The 15,652-nt window shown below is 46.8% G+C and overlaps 2 protein-coding genes across 2 annotated transcripts; one reads left to right on the top strand and one right to left on the bottom strand.

Annotated features, from left to right (window-relative positions):
• Positions 1-695: 695 nt before the first annotated feature.
• Positions 696-2,879, top strand: LOC101782938 (calmodulin-like protein 4). The gene is made up of 4 exons (XM_004981757.3): positions 696-975; positions 1,999-2,156; positions 2,250-2,330; positions 2,423-2,879. Exons 1-4 carry the CDS (start codon positions 903-905, stop codon positions 2,573-2,575), a joined length of 465 nt encoding a protein of 154 aa, XP_004981814.1. The 5' UTR covers positions 696-902; the 3' UTR covers positions 2,576-2,879.
• Positions 2,880-3,197: 318 nt separating this feature from the next.
• On the bottom strand, positions 3,198-6,799 carry LOC101782525 (ATP-sulfurylase 3, chloroplastic). The gene is made up of 5 exons (XM_004981756.4): positions 6,083-6,799; positions 4,646-5,051; positions 3,968-4,228; positions 3,758-3,844; positions 3,198-3,666 (listed from the first exon to the last, which is right to left on the bottom strand). The coding sequence occupies exons 1-5, from the start codon at positions 6,625-6,627 to the stop codon at positions 3,526-3,528; spliced, it is 1,440 nt and encodes a 479-aa protein (XP_004981813.1). The 5' UTR covers positions 6,628-6,799; the 3' UTR covers positions 3,198-3,525.
• Positions 6,800-15,652: the final 8,853 nt, after the last annotated feature.

Below are 15,652 nucleotides of genomic sequence, written 5' to 3'. Positions count from 1 at the left end.
TATTTACTGTAGCATCACATCAGCCTCCATATATGTAATTAGTTTTATAGTTAGCTCATGTTTAGTCCTTCTAATTAGTCTCCGAATATTCGATGTGACATGAACTTTAGTCCGGACTAAAGATTCAAACACCCTCCAATAATGAGTGAAGCGGTTCCTTCCAGTTCCAGTCTTCCAGACATCCCGAAACAGAGATGGTTTATGGTCCGAGCTACCGAATGCAGGCAAGCAGCGATGCTAGGCCATTCTGTCTTCAAGTTAATTCCAAAACTGTTTTTTTTTAAAAGTCAATTCTAAAACCAATAACCAAATAAACAGGGTCCCCATATGTTCATCCTGAGAAACTTACTCTGTACTCGCATCCTGGGACAACGTCTCCATCACCGGCATCATCTGGGCATCACAGAGGTATCAAGTATTCAAATTCTCGTCTCACTCTGCAGCTGCAATTCACCTGCTATTCGCAACACCAGATTGACCAGAATACCAGCAAGGCCTTGCGTGGCACAAATCGCAGCATTTTTCCTTTCTCTGTATCTCGACTCCCTCGAGGTGTGGTGTGGTACGTGTTGAGCTGCCGTGACAGTGGTCGCCATCCTGAGTCGGAGGGAGGGAGGGCAAAGCGCCGGAAATGAGTAGGAAAACCACTAGATCGCCATATTTTTCCACAGAACCCACCGTCTAGCCCCAGCGGGGTCATCTTTATTTACTCGCACCTAGGTTTCCAATCGCAGGATGCTTCCACCCTGCTTCCCCTCCTCCCCTGCCGTCCCTATATCTTTTGCTCCTTGCTCCAGCCTACCTCTTCACCTACCTTCTCCCTCCCTCCCTCTCTCTCTCTCTCCTCCTGGCATTGATATAGTGGTCTTGCTTGTAGCTTGCTGTCAGGGTCTAACGGTTGCATGGAAGGGCTGACGGGCGAGCAGAGGATCGCGTTCCAGGAGGCCTTCTCGCTCTTCGACAAGAACGGCGACGGTTTGTTGCCTCTCCTCTCTGACCATGGCTCTGCTTGATCTTTGGTTTGGTTTGGTGCTTGTTCTTGAGATTGTTTCTTTGTTTTCTCTTGCTCCGTTGTAGACTTGCAGCTATTGGGTTCGGAAGCAATGCTAGTGTTCTGCTCTGTGGATAGCCTTGTATGTGTATGATCCCTTGTTCTTCGCAGTTCTTGATTAATGAGATGTAATCATGCACTGTGTCGCTGTTGCGTAGGACTTCTATTGCATTCCTAGTAGTTGAAGCCTGGCTTTTTTTCTCCTTACAGAAAAGGGGTAAACTCGTCAATAAAAAGCAAGCAGGTCTAACCTGAATCATCAGTGTTGGCTCAGAGTTTTTTGATGTATCGGTCTCGTGTAATTTTGTGTGGTGTCAATGTCAACTGTGAAGCGATAACGTTCGAGAAAAGCAATAGATGGGCCCTGTATTTTGCGGGGAGATGCTTCCCTGAAAATTCTTTTAGCTGTAGTGACAGCAATGTGCTGTATTACTGATTCTTTTAGCTTATTTTAGCCAAAGAACCTTTCTGCTGGTGACCAAAAACATGTTTGCTACTACCACAGTTTTTTTTTGAATGGTACTACCACAGTTTTTGATTGTTAGAAGGGTTCTAAATCTTTCCTGTGAGTAATCCACCTGATTCCTTTGGGAAAAGTTGTTGCCAAGTTGCTCAGTGCTACCTAAGTGATTGTCGAGTTCCTCAAGTTTCCCAATCATGTCTTTGGAAACTATATTTTGTGATGGTTGTGGTTCAAGTGGTCATATTGTTGGTCATTGAGCTTTATAATCCGCACATAGTTAAGTAGACAATCATCTCTAGCTTTACATAATAAGTAGCCAATCATGCTCTTACTTTGGGCATCTTAGTCAAAAGTTCTGACCAAGCTTTCCACTTGTCGTTGTCTTGGACTCGTGGTCCTACATGGATTTGCACAGAGACCTGTGTGCAATCGAAGGCTTATTGTTATTGGTTTTAAAGTGGGATGCAACCTTTGCCATGTGTAGGATGCATCACCATGGAAGAACTGGCTGCAGTGACTCGCTCCCTTGGTCTTGATCCTAGCGATCAGGAGCTCAACGACATGATGAGCGAGGTCGATACGGATGGCAATGGGATCATAGATTTCCAGGAGTTCCAGAGCCTCATTGCCAGGAAGATGAAGGTGAAATCTGATTTGCCTCTGATGGATGCTTCGATTTTTCTCAAATTGAAGTTGCCAACATCTAACTGCTGTTGCTTTGGTTGCTGATTGTAGGATGGTGATGGTGATGAAGAGCTGAAGGAAGCATTTGAGGTCCTAGACAAGGACCAGAATGGCTTTATCTCCCCAAACGAGGTATTATTATCTTAGTGCCTTTACAAGTTCAGATCGTTTGGTTCCATTTTGTTTTTTATTCAAGAATACCTTGTTCATGTGAATGCGCGCAGCTGAGGACAGTGATGACCAATCTTGGGGAGAGGATGACCGATGAGGAGGTTGAGCAGATGATCAGGGAAGCAGACACTGATGGCGACGGGCAGGTGAACTATGATGAGTTTGTGCTTATGATGAAGAATGCTGAACGGAAGATCTCTGGATAAAGGGGACGTAATGAAACCACTAGTCCTCAGGTTGGATGCTTCTGCTATAAGTTTACTGTAAATTGCAACTGTATGTTCAGTATTATGATTTTAAGTTGTACGAAGTGTTGGATTCCCCTAGTCCTCCATGTGTAACAAGCATAGCTTTCTGTTTGTAAGGTTGTGATTTGTTTCATTCTAGAGTGTTAGCTACGTGACCTGAAATAGGATTTTAGAATTTCCACAGATATCTAGCAGTTCATATAACAATGTGCACAGGTTCTTGAAGTTATGTTAAGAATACATATGTTGTCCTTTGCAATCCCTTCCGCTAGCCATTTTATTTCCTCTGAACCATGAGTGTTTTCTTCTTCGTTTCTAGCATCTTACTCTTGAAGTTTAGTGAATTCATCACCAAGTGAGGAATTGCGTCTTAAAAGTACGATGCTTCAGAAAATACGAGGTTAACCTAAAAGGTAATGCTCGCTGATAAAAGTAAATAAACGATTTTTAATAGTAAAATTACATGAATGTTATACTCATAGGTTAAATCAAATAGTGCATTATCAAATTCAATCCAAAAAGCTGTGATGGTCAAATCAATGACAAACAACAATTCATCATTCTGAGCCTGAACCGAAGCTTGGACGAGAAATCTGCAAACCAAATTAGCTTACGAGATCTTAGCAAGCATATCAAGCCTTGTAAACATATCACCACAATGTATATGTACAATCTGGCAGAGCATACAGAGTCCGTCCTTATTGGCACAGAACACGTGATGATGGGCTCCATTGCATGTGCAACACTGCCAGCGGATAGGGCACACCAGTTACAAACCACACAGTAATGTCTGAATCAAGCCCAGTGAGTCTTACGACCGGCATACAATCATATAACATTGGTTCTATGTCGCAAAGAACCCCTTGCTGAGATATAGTAGTATCCATTATCTTAAGCATTTTCAGCTTCTAGGCTGCGACTGGCTCGCGGAGCTTGCTGCTGCCCTCTGATGGCACCAAGCTGTCATAGTATTCCACGAGGACCTTCCAGCCACCTGGACACATAAAACCATCTGGGGGGCTCTCGCGGTTCTTGGCAAGAGTGCGCATCTGAATAAGAAGGCAGGAATTTTTAGAATTCAGCCAAAATTGATTGGCGCCAAATTCTACAACATCCCAACAAAATACTGAAAAGAATTACCTTTGTTCCAGAGATGAACAGGAAATCATCTTTCCTTGATGGATCGAAGAAATCCATTTTCTTTTGTTTTGTGTCATATGCAGCCACCTGATCCAAAAGTGTTGAGAGAAATGTCAAGAAAACAGGAAAATAATCTCAACATTATTCTATTTGAAAATTAAATGATGCAGTTGAAGCGGCATGCATATTTGTTCAGGAAGGATGACATACTCTGAATGGAAGGATGTTGAGCCTCTCAAGCCCAGGAGCCATGCTCAAAACCTTCTTTCCATGATCAGCATCATAAAGGTCCCTTTTGGCTGTGGGATGGCTCATACCCGCAGGGTCCCTTCCAACAATGTAGAAATTTGCACCAGCATTAATACGAGCCTTAGCATGCCACTGCACTTCAGTTGGCCCAGCATAATGCATTGGAGAGGGGAAGATTGCAACAACAGTTGATTCTGGGTTGAGGACACCTTCCTCAAGAACCTACCAGAAATCACGACAGTGTCAGAACAGTGCAAGAATCAGAATTTCCAACATATTAGTTGTACCAACCAACTATTTGATTTTTGGAAAAGGCATCACTCAGTTCGTACGGGAGTTTTATGTAATTGCTGTTCCAGAATTAAAGGGACCCTTTTACTGGAATTTAAATAACCTTTGGGAACACTTTTCTGGAAGACTAAGTAAACTTTTCAGTGTTACATAGTATTTTCAATCACAATGTAATATTAAATTCCAGGACGTAGTGGCTGCTGTAACAAAATTTCTGAGTGCTAACATGTAGTTTCCATCAAAACAATATGCTTAATTCAAGGTTATAGTTGCTACTACAGAGTATAGAGTAGTCAGGAACCGATTAATTAAGATGAAAGGAAGGGTAGAATGATCATAGATGAATACCTTCTCATGCTGCTTCATTCTCCAACTAAGAGGTACGTCATCTGCTTTTGTGAATCCCCCCAGTGGATGGAGCAGAAGAACAGGGTTTTTGTAACCCATATCAAGGAGGCGTTTGCGTGTGTCGGTCATAAGCAAAGCATGCCCATTGTGTACAGGATTGCGAAGCTGAAAGGCAAATACAGCATCAGCATTACGCCTGGCAAACTCTTCGCGCAGCTGTGCCGGAGACAGGCGATACTGATCAAGACCATCATTGTACTTGATCGGTTCTATAACCTCCAAGTCCCCTCCAATCAACCAGTCACCAGCATTGGTAATTGCCTCCTCAACATAAGGTAATCCAGGTGCAGTTGTCCCCCATGTCCTTGCAATTCTTTCTTCCTTATTGTGCTTGTAGATCTCAATGCTGAAATTAAACGAGAGAGGTGTTACAATTACAACAGGAAGTGAGAAATTCAAACAAAGCGAAAGAAACTTGCTTATGTATAGCAATAGGTTATGCTTGTTTACTTATATTATAGAACAACATAAATATTGGGATCATTGTTTGACAACAGATGAATATCCACATCATCTTCTCACGATTAGAGATTACAGAGGCGCAGAGACGTACAAGGTTGACGTTATTACATCACTTTATGCATTTCTAACTACACGTGTAAACCGACATTCCATTCCTTTCAGACGATTTGACATCTACAGATGCTTGTAGACAAATAAGAAACAATTATTTGTGTGACATATGGTGTATACTATCACGAGCCACTTTTGAATGCATGTAACTAAAATACTGGGACGTGGAGAAAATAGCGAAACAAAATCTACTAGCGGAAGTGATACACAATTTAGTATAATACGACTGAGGACGAGGCTGAGAGAATGCCTATTGGTGCATACATACCGCATTGTCGCTGATAACGACCAACATACGTAGATATCCTGATATAGTATGACACTGGTTCCCGATAGAATAGTAGAATTGACAAAAAAGGAAACCGCGTACTATCAAAAATACGTTGACCGCCAACATAAATCTATCAACCTCATGATAAAATTTGCTCCTAACAAAAGTCAACTTGATATCATCAGGTGGCATATCATTCACTAGATTATTGTCGAATAGAATCAGTACTGGCATAACAAGTTTTAGGAAGGCACCCAGCACATTTTGGAGAGAGTCAAGCTCTGCACCTGAATGATGTGGGAAGACACATACCTTCAGAATCCGCTATGTTCCTAGCTAAAGGGATTACTAATGAACCTAATTGCACACAAGAGCAGCCTAGCAATTCCGTACCAACCAGCACTAATTATGTCCTTGGGAAGACAGCACAAAGCACATTCTCATCCATCATCTTCAGGTTACCAATGCATATAGGCATATGAACAGCGACAGGACAGGGAAACAAACAAGGGGGGAGTTTCGATTTGTCTTACTCGCTCAACACGGCGATGGGGCGGTCGCGGTCGTCGACGAGCGCGACGCGCGTGGCGCCGTCAGCGAGGATGGCCCGTCGCTGCGCGTCCCCGAGGGAGAGCACGATGGGGACGGACATGTTGGCCATCCTGCCATCCTCGCCGCGGATGGCGTTGAAATGAAGTGCTTGGAGGAACTCATGCTCGCGCATGAACCCTTGCAGCGGGCTGGCCCACCCTTCGCTGAGGACGTGGACCCACTCCTTCTCGACGCGGCCGAGGCGCACCCGGTGCGGCAGCGACGCCGCCTCCCGCCGCAGCGCCGCGCGCCGGCCGCCCTCCTCGGGCGCCACCAGGTCCACCAGCCGCCCGCCGTCGGGCTCGATCAGGCTGGCCCTGCACCGCACCCCGCGGCGCGCCACCGCCCTCATGCCCACACCCACCTTGGCGGCGCTGCCAATCGCCGCCACGCTGACCCGCGCCGGGCCCCCCATCCCAGCGCGGTCGCGGCCCGGCTGCGCGGCGAGCTGCGGGAACCTCGCGAGGAAGGCGGCCTGCGTCGCCATGGCTAGCTAGCTGGCTGCTGCTGCTTCTCGATTCGGCCGGTCGGTCGCCGCCTCCTCGTCTTCAACCTCCCGCCTTGGTCGCCTCCTCTTATAATGCGGGTGCTTTCTGTTTGGTTTTTGCATCGGCGGCCACCACGGGGCCTTCGCAGTGGCTGCGTGGGTGATTTGATTAGGAAAAGGCAGCGAGGACGGCGAGTGAACCTGGATGGGATTGCGGGGCGGAGCGGGTATGGGCGCGGTGAACGTAGACAAGGGACAGGCGGGGGAGGGGAACGTGGGTCAGGGCTAATGGGGGTCGACGAGGACGGATCATCGGGCAGTCTGCTTGGCTTTGGTGTTTTGTTTTGTTTAGGGTGGTGAGATGGTTGGATTTGGACTGCTGTTAGTGTGATGACACCTTTCCTAACGTAAGAACCTATGTGATGGATTCTCTACGCAGGCAAAGTCTGTGGTACATCCTACGGCGGAATTCAAATCATAGCGGCTACAATTTACATATATTAGTACACATGCGCGAGTGTTTTAGTCATCTTTGTAGACATGTGATAGGAGGTATTTGTAGATGAATAAGATATATCTCGAAAGTAAAAATATTGACCTCGTGCAAATCTAAATAAACATATATTTGAGAATGGAGTAAGTAAGTAAGCATCTAGTGACTTGTTGCTTGATGTTAATGGTAGATTTCCTTCTCATAGACCAAGATTTTAACAAACCTCCTATGCATTTTGCTAGGCGTTGTGTTGTACAAAGATGCCGAATTCCCCAAACTAAAATACTAGCCAAAACTCAAAATCCATTTGTGTTTCGTGAAACAAAAGCAACAGGCGAGATAAAACCATAATAATCTATAGCACTATGGGTCCACGTTAATAACTCGACGTAGAGGATCATCCTTGGCTCCTTGCTCTTTGAATTAGTGGCGGCCTTTTGCACCTTTGCAGGCACGACCTCCTTTCTGTGTGGTACTTGTTAGCAAAAATCTTTATCCACTCGCAACATACCTCGTCGTACAGTGGAATTGCTTTTCTTTAGGGGATGTACAGTGGAATTGCTTGGAAGAGAGATCTGTCGTCCGGCACGTATGACTATGTTGGTCTTAGTTTACAAATAAACCGTTTTGGATGGTAGGGATGCACAAAACAACCAAAAAAAAAATAGTAGAAGTACTCGAAGACAACAGCAACGTCAGGTCGCAGCACGACACGTGTGCCATCTCATGCCACTTGGCTCTTGCCCTTTTCTTTTTCTCTCTCTCTTTTTGGGACGCCTCTCATTTGTGTACAACTTGGCTCTTTGTCTCCATATGTTGTTTTTCGGGACGCTTTTTTGTTGAAGCGTATAGCAATTACTAGTAAATCACTATGTTAATTAAGTGATCGGAAGACGACGTCGTTGCGTGCAAATGGAAACAAACGAGAGCTTGATTGCTCGGCAGCTGGGCCGGCCGTCACGGATCGCGCTAGGATGACAAGGACAGGTCAACACATCTGTCGTGTATCTGTACAACTCCGTACCTTTTACCTGCATTTTATTCATTGGAAAACAAAACTCTCGGGAGCTGCTATTACCGCCCAACAAATTTACGGCTATGGTAGCACGAGTGTCCATGAGCCACACGTGCGTAGCCGTTGCACGTTGTGTACTCACGGCCGAACACAGGAACAGATAGATGGTGACTGACAGCGGTGGCGACTGAACGCGAGACGGTGACGCGGCAACCTCTGACCTGCCCGCGCGATCGGCCCGTTTCGTCCGTGACAAAATCGGGGACGGCGTGGTTCAGCCCCGCCTCTCTGGTGGCAACGGACCGAGGGTGTTTAATTTTCAGGTTAAACTTCCTCCTAGTATTATGCCAGTCAGCAAAGAAGATTTGCAGCCATGTTTCTGTTCCTGGAACGTTTCAGAAAAACACTTATGAAAGATTTTTACACTAAATTGTTTCTGTTCCTGAAACGTCCTAACTTGGAACGACGTTCCCGGAACGAGGAACGTGGCCAGCTGCTAAGCTCCCAGCCCCTGGCCGCCCCCCTCGTCGCGCGCAAGCGCAGGCGTTTTAGGCCGGCGCAGGAGGCGCGAGGAAGGCACGAGTTGGTCGCTATCAGCAAGCAAGCGCCGATCGGAGTCAGTGGGAAGTGGCGACAGCAGTGACGAACTGACGGGCCGTGGACCGGGGGAAGTCGCGACGCTCTTCAAGCACGAGGAGGCCAAACGACCTGCGGGAGACTACGATCGACAACCACACTCCGCCAAGCTACCTTCAGTTATCTCTTGTTCTCGAATGTTGAGCAGTCTCAAGACACACGCTTGAGTACTTGACAATTAATAGTACGAGCTCTTTGAAACAGTTTAGATGGCAAGTGCCTGATACATACAACATATTTCTTCAGAATATACGTTTTAGATGGCAATGAGCCTGATATATGCAACACATTTCTTCAGATTCAGCACTTCAGACAATATAGTTTGAACTTCAGTTTCAAAAGATTTAATTAAGTTTCTGGTTCAAGTTCTTCTGATGACCCGATTGCGACAGAAGAAATTATAACAGCAACAGTGCCTGCTTTTAAGACACAAGGAGTGGAGAAACTGACATCTCCTTTGACACCCGGTGCGATATAGTAGAAACCATTTCCTTATGAGAACAAGATACAAATTCTGATGTTCGACTCTGTCGAGGATAGATCCCCAGTATCCGCAAGGAAAAAAGAAGACAGACTCTTACTAGGATTCTTCTGTAATCCTACTAGAACTCATATCATCTAATCCTTCTAAGATTCCTACCTTGTAACCAACTAGTGATCCCACCCCTTGGAGCATATAAAGGAGGGCAGAAGTTTCTAGATCGGTAGGCCAACACCTCATAGAACTACAACAGAGGACCAAATTCTCAACACCAAACAACACCCAAACGTAGGGCGCAATATACAACACCCCAAACAAGATTTAGGGTATTACGCTACTTTGGCGGCCCGAACTTGTATAAATTCGTATCTTGTTTCCTCGCTTTTACCTTCGAGTTTCAGGTCCGACGATGCACCACCAACCAATCTACTACCTCGGGATACCTCTCGTTAGGTTGCCGGGTATAAAACACCGACATCTGGCACGTCAGGTAGGGGTGATCGTCGAGATCATCGGGCGAACTTGAAGGACCTCATCATCAAGATCAGTCTACCCGACAAGAAGCAAGTCACCAAGTCGAAGTTCCGAGCGAACAAATCTACATCGAGACAGAATCGATGCGCTCCGCGTTCCAGTTGAAGACCGAGTCGGTTTCCACCGCAGGCTACTGCATACGGCTCGTCAATCAAGGCAGAGGAAAATCCGATTCGAGTTGGGAGATCAGGTAGGCCGAGGGACCCACACCATAATTCCCAAGATGACAAAGATCTGTTAGTCACACGCGGATTGAGGCAAATAATCAGCTTAACTACTCTCTGTGAAAAGCAATTTTGAGGGAACTGTGCTACACGTACATGGAAGGCTACCACAAGACCTTAAAATCATAGCCTAACGTACATAGATGTACGTGAGCACTGCTATCCCGACGTCCTGCCGCATCAAGTCGTTGACGAATACTTTGACTACTCGTCTCGACTAGAAAACTAGTCGAGGATGGTCTACTTCGACTACTCGTCTCAACTAGAAAACTAGTCGAGGGCGGGTTCCACGTGATCAACAACTAGTTGGAATCGACTCCGACTAGCTGGCTTCATCAACAATCGACATGACTTCTTCAACAATCATCCACGAATCAAGCGAAGTCACTTTTTAATTATTTTATATAATTTTTCCAGCTTGTTTTCCGCATGCAGGCAACGAGCCGAGTACTTATTTGTGTACGCCTCTCGACGGTAATTACCGTCCAGAGCTACACTTCACCGACTATTCTTGGGGCATTGTTGACCGATAACCATGGGCTTGGTACACCAAATTACCGAGGCTATCGCCACGAGCTTGGTGCATTGAGTTCCGGAAGCTCCGCCTTAGGCTTGGTACACCAAATTAGGAGGATCTGCCATGAAGTTTGGTACACTAAGTGTCGGAGGCTCGCAGTGGCTACACCCTAAAGAGGCACAAACCCTCTACGCGGCAACACGCGCTCTTCTCGCCAAAAGGCAGAAAAGTCTCAACGACTACTTGCGCAATCGCGCAATCTTCTTATCGCAATGCCGACTACTTATTTTAAATGTCTTCTCTTAGCGGTCGGCAATATCCTCGAGCAGAACACACCTCAATTCGTGAAAGTCTCGAATCTCCTGTCATGCCTAAACGCTAGGACGCGAGATAAAGATCTCCGTGCAGTGCCAGTACGCGTACACGAGACAAAGATCTCACACGTAGTGGCAATGGCTAAATAGGGACTGGGAGCCTAAACGTAGTAGGCTAACTACTTGGAAAAAATATAGGCGAAACATGAGCATGACACACAACATTTACATTACATTAATCACTGAATAAATTTTAGTAGTTTCAATAATCTACAAATATGCTACATAATGTATGCATCTCTTTTTGCAGGTCAAACTTCGGCGACGACTCTCCAGGATGCTTAGCGTACCTATAATGGCTCTGCTAGCTCCCAGGCTCGGGGGCTAAGCACCAATTACTACTCGGAATACCTCCAGTGGCTCAGCTAGTTTCCAAGCTCGGGGGCTAAACGCCAATAACTACTCGACGTGGCTTCTATGGCTTACCTAGCTCATAAGCTCAGGGGCTGGACGCCACAATACAACTCGGATGATGACTTGTGTGAAGACTAAAAATCCTTGAATTAATTATTTAATCATTCCAAGGCTCGGGGGCTGATAAGCTACACCTAATAGTTGATTTTTTCAAGACGGAAAAAGAATACTCAAGATTTTATTGACTCTCAGCCTGATTCTTCGATTCAACCTCAGGCTTAGAGACTACTCCATATGGAGTACGACTTCCGCCACCCTCCATATGACATTGCAAAGATGAAGATTACAAAATCAAGATGATCAAGGGTTTGAGCACACCATAGCATCATGACAGCTTTGAGGAACTTTGAAGATTCAATCAGACAAATTACTCGAGAAGTACTAAACTACTCGGTGATGATCTGAAAAGTACTCGAAGATTGCTGCATTCGACTATGAAGTGCTCAGGGGCTTGTCGGGGATAGATCCCTAGTACTCACAAGGAAGGAAGAAGACGGACTCCTATTAGGATTCCTCTGTAATTCTACTAGGACTCATACCATGTAATCCTACAAGAACTCCTACCGACTAGTAATCTCACCCCCTAGAGTATATAAAGGAGGGCAGGGTCCCTAGATCGGTAGGCCAACACCACATAGAACTACAACTTCCTCAACACCAAATAACACCCAAGCGCAGGGTGCAATATACAACAATCCAAACAGGATGTAGGGTATTACGCTACTCTAGCTGCCCGAACTTGTATAAATTCGTATCTTGTGTCCTCACTTTTATCTTTGAGTTTCAGATTCAACGATTCAACACCAACCAATCTACTACCTCGAGATACCTCTCGGTAAGTTGCCGAGTATAAAACACCGACAGACTCTTCATTTAGGCCACCAGATGTTGAACTGACGACATAATCCATAGTACCGCTAGATCCCAATATTTGCCGCTGCTAAAGCTCCCCTAAACCCTAAAGCATCAACATGATACCGACTTACTATGATCAGGTCATTCGCGAAGGAGGCGGACAACCCAACAGTCTTCATACCACATCATTTCAGAAAGTTCGCCTTCCTTGTGCATCGCCTTCTGAAACCGGCACAGCATCTTAGGCGCTATGATACTGTACATGTGCTCCACTTGCGCCGCAAGCTGTGCTGATTCTGCTGTCGCCACCGGTAAATCTGCTTGCCAACTCCCGATGTCAATGGAGTCATCTTTAGCAAAATGATCCTGGCGATGGTTGAGATTCTCGTTAGCTCTACTAATCCAGTTCTTACTGCCACATCGAATCTTGTTTATGATTCTTCCATATTTTACTTTGTCCATAACCTGAATTACCATCAGCCGATTATACATCAGAACAAAAAGGTAAGATTTTTTCACTTCGTTATCATGGCAAATATGGAACCTAATCAGAAAATAGTTTTTGCGCTTGAAGTTTCTCATCAGCAATATTAGGTCCTCAGTGTCAGCAGGCAGTCCAACAAGTAAACCATCAGAATACACAGCATGCTTGATCATATCGGCCCCTGCCTCCATGTCCTTCCACCTCATCCTCCCACCGAGCTTCTTCAACTTGTTCATGAGGTGTTTTTCGCCTTTAAGAATACCAAGATGAGTAATACCAAAATCTGAAGCATCAAATTTGCCGTTCAATGTCCAGCCATGTTTATGGAGATCACACAGCCAGATCACAATAGCAGTTGTGGTGTGTCTAGCAGGATCAGAGGATTTGATGCGCTTCCTGGTATAACCTGGTACTGCAATTTCCATCACAGGTACTTCAGAAGCGACAAACGATAGCATCTTCTCACGCTTTTCCATTTCAGAATCAGAAAAGAATAATTCCCTAATAGCACCCTACAAGATAGATCACCATAAGCAACATACTCATATGCATAACATGCAGGTGGCATTGGATGTAGGTTGGAATAGTACATGGATATATGGCGGATTATACTTACTGGGAGAATCTGTGTAGCAGTAGGACCAATTGGAAGAATCTGAGTGGTAGTAGGACCATTTGCCATTCCAATAACATTCTGAAACAAAGAAGTGACATGTCACCAATGATCTTAGTGACTGTCCATGTCATGCAATGAACAATGAACCCTTCTTAGATTTCTCGGGTACTAACACAACAGTGTTGACGGCATGCGGCATCAAGCAGAAACCTAGTTGGGCAGGTAGCTGTTGGTTGCAACGTGTAAGGCACTATATCTGGCAGAAACCTAATTGGGCAGGAAGCTGGGGGTTCTAGTTTTACTAAATTTTGCGGAGGGCCATAATTGTGGCAGTGAAATGAAATGAAAGCACGCCTAAGAAACAAAGACACACATAGTAATGTTCGGCACGACATATTTTGGCAACCAACCAAACATGTCTGCCGTTGCTGTCAGGGGAACGTGTTAACACAAAATAGAATCACAGTTTAAGAAGTTCGGCACTACACTGTTAGGACTTAGGAGAACACAGTAACACCTAAGTGGAATCACAGTTTTGAGAAACTTGAGTGTTCATTCATACTACGGTTTAAGAAATTTGGGTATTCATTCATACTGCATTACTTTGAACTTCAGGACTAACTTTTTTCTCCCTCTTAATTTGAATAGTGTAACTAAGAAATACTGAAAACCTACTTGAATCCGCGTAGTAAAATCAAATAAAATTAACAGATATGGCTGGCATCCATCAACATTACCACCGAGCGGGCCCTGCTGAAGCCACCGCCACGCCTGCGCTTGAACCGATCGCGCTGTACGAGCGTACAGCCGCTGCAGCTCCAGCGACGCTGCGAGGACGTCATTATCCCGGAAACGATACGGAGGGCGTGCGGTGGTAGATACGGCAGCGGCGGGATTGGAAGCGTGGGTGGCTGCGGTAGCGTGTCGGCGACGGCGGCGCAGCGGAGCGCGGCGCCGGCGCGACCTAGACGTGTTTGCGCGGTTGCGGAACGAGGAGGGAAGTGGTGAAGTTTTGGGCCGTTGGTTAAGAGATGTGGTGGGTCTAATGGGCTGGTAGGCAGGAGATCCCAGTGCCACAGGCCAGCCCACGGTGTTTCGCGCACGGGGCAGCGAGCAGGGTGCGTGGCCATTTGCAATCCCGTGCACTTGTTGCTGCCGCGGATCCCTTGGCCATTTGCAATTCGAGTTCGAGTCCGTTGCAAATACTAAGAATCAATCCACCATGATCCTACTCCTGCAACTTAGATCGACGAATTCTAAGATCCGACGGATCCACGTAAAATCAATCAATCCCGAATCCTACTCCTACAGCATCTCGATTCTTCAGATCCTAAGATCCCATGACTCCGTGGCAAAATTAGAGGAAGGAAATAGCATTGCACCAAGGGATCCAAATCTCTGAGTGGGCAGTTAACCGCAGGATGCCGAAGGTCAAGGCAACAGGCGACGAGGAAGGAGAAAGGAGCTCGAAGCGCCGCCGTACGGAAGAGTCGCCGCCGCAGCAGCAGCACCTTTACCTCATCTTGGATGACTGGAAATTGGGATACAGCATCCGGAAGATCGACGTGTCCTCCGGCGACCCTGTTGATCTGCTCCGGTCCTACCTAACGTCGTCGCCGCGGTCCGGCTGCCGCCTCCCATCTTCCGCCTCAAGGCGCGTCGCGAGCTGCCCATGTTCTTCACCACCGCGCTGGGCTCTAGGATCGTGGCCATGCACCCCAAGGAAGATAGGGGCAACCCCAACTGCGGCGGTGCCTTCTTCGACGTCCACACGGCGTGCCTCAACTTCATCCCTCGGCACGCGCACGCTGACGAGTTCATGCCCATCTACTTCTCCATCGGCAACAAGCTCCTGGCTCTCGGGTCCCACTCCCTCCAGCTGCTCGACGATGGACGATCCGAGCTTCCAGCTGGAATCCCTGTCATGGCGCAAGCTCCCGGACGCGCCCTTCGACACCGGGGAGGTCATGTCCTACGCCACTCTGCATGACAAACAGACCATCACCATCTTCGCCAGCGTTGGGTTGATCACCGAGGACGCCACGTTCAGCTTCCAGACGGCTGCTGATGGCAGAAGCCCCGTGTGGAGGCACAATGGCAAGTGGACGTTGCCTTTCCATGGACCCGGCTACTTCGTTCCTTCCCTGAACGCCTGGGTTGGGCTCTCCATGTACTCGCTGGAGACCGGCCACATCTGCGCCTGCGATCTGGTGTCTGCGAGCTCCGGTCACGGGCGCTGCCCGTCCTGGAAGTTCAGCAAGGAGAAGCTGTTCAGCGATGACCCGACCGAGACGCACGTCGGCGCCACCCTTGTTTACACGGGGCAAGGCAGCAGGTTCTGCCTCCTCGAGTGCGTCATCATCTACTACAAGTACCGTGCGA

Source organism: Setaria italica, chromosome IX (genome assembly GCF_000263155.2).
Source record: "Setaria italica strain Yugu1 chromosome IX, Setaria_italica_v2.0, whole genome shotgun sequence".
Taxonomy (NCBI): domain Eukaryota; kingdom Viridiplantae; phylum Streptophyta; class Magnoliopsida; order Poales; family Poaceae; genus Setaria; species Setaria italica.
This window is presented reverse-complemented; position numbering and strand designations above follow the sequence as displayed.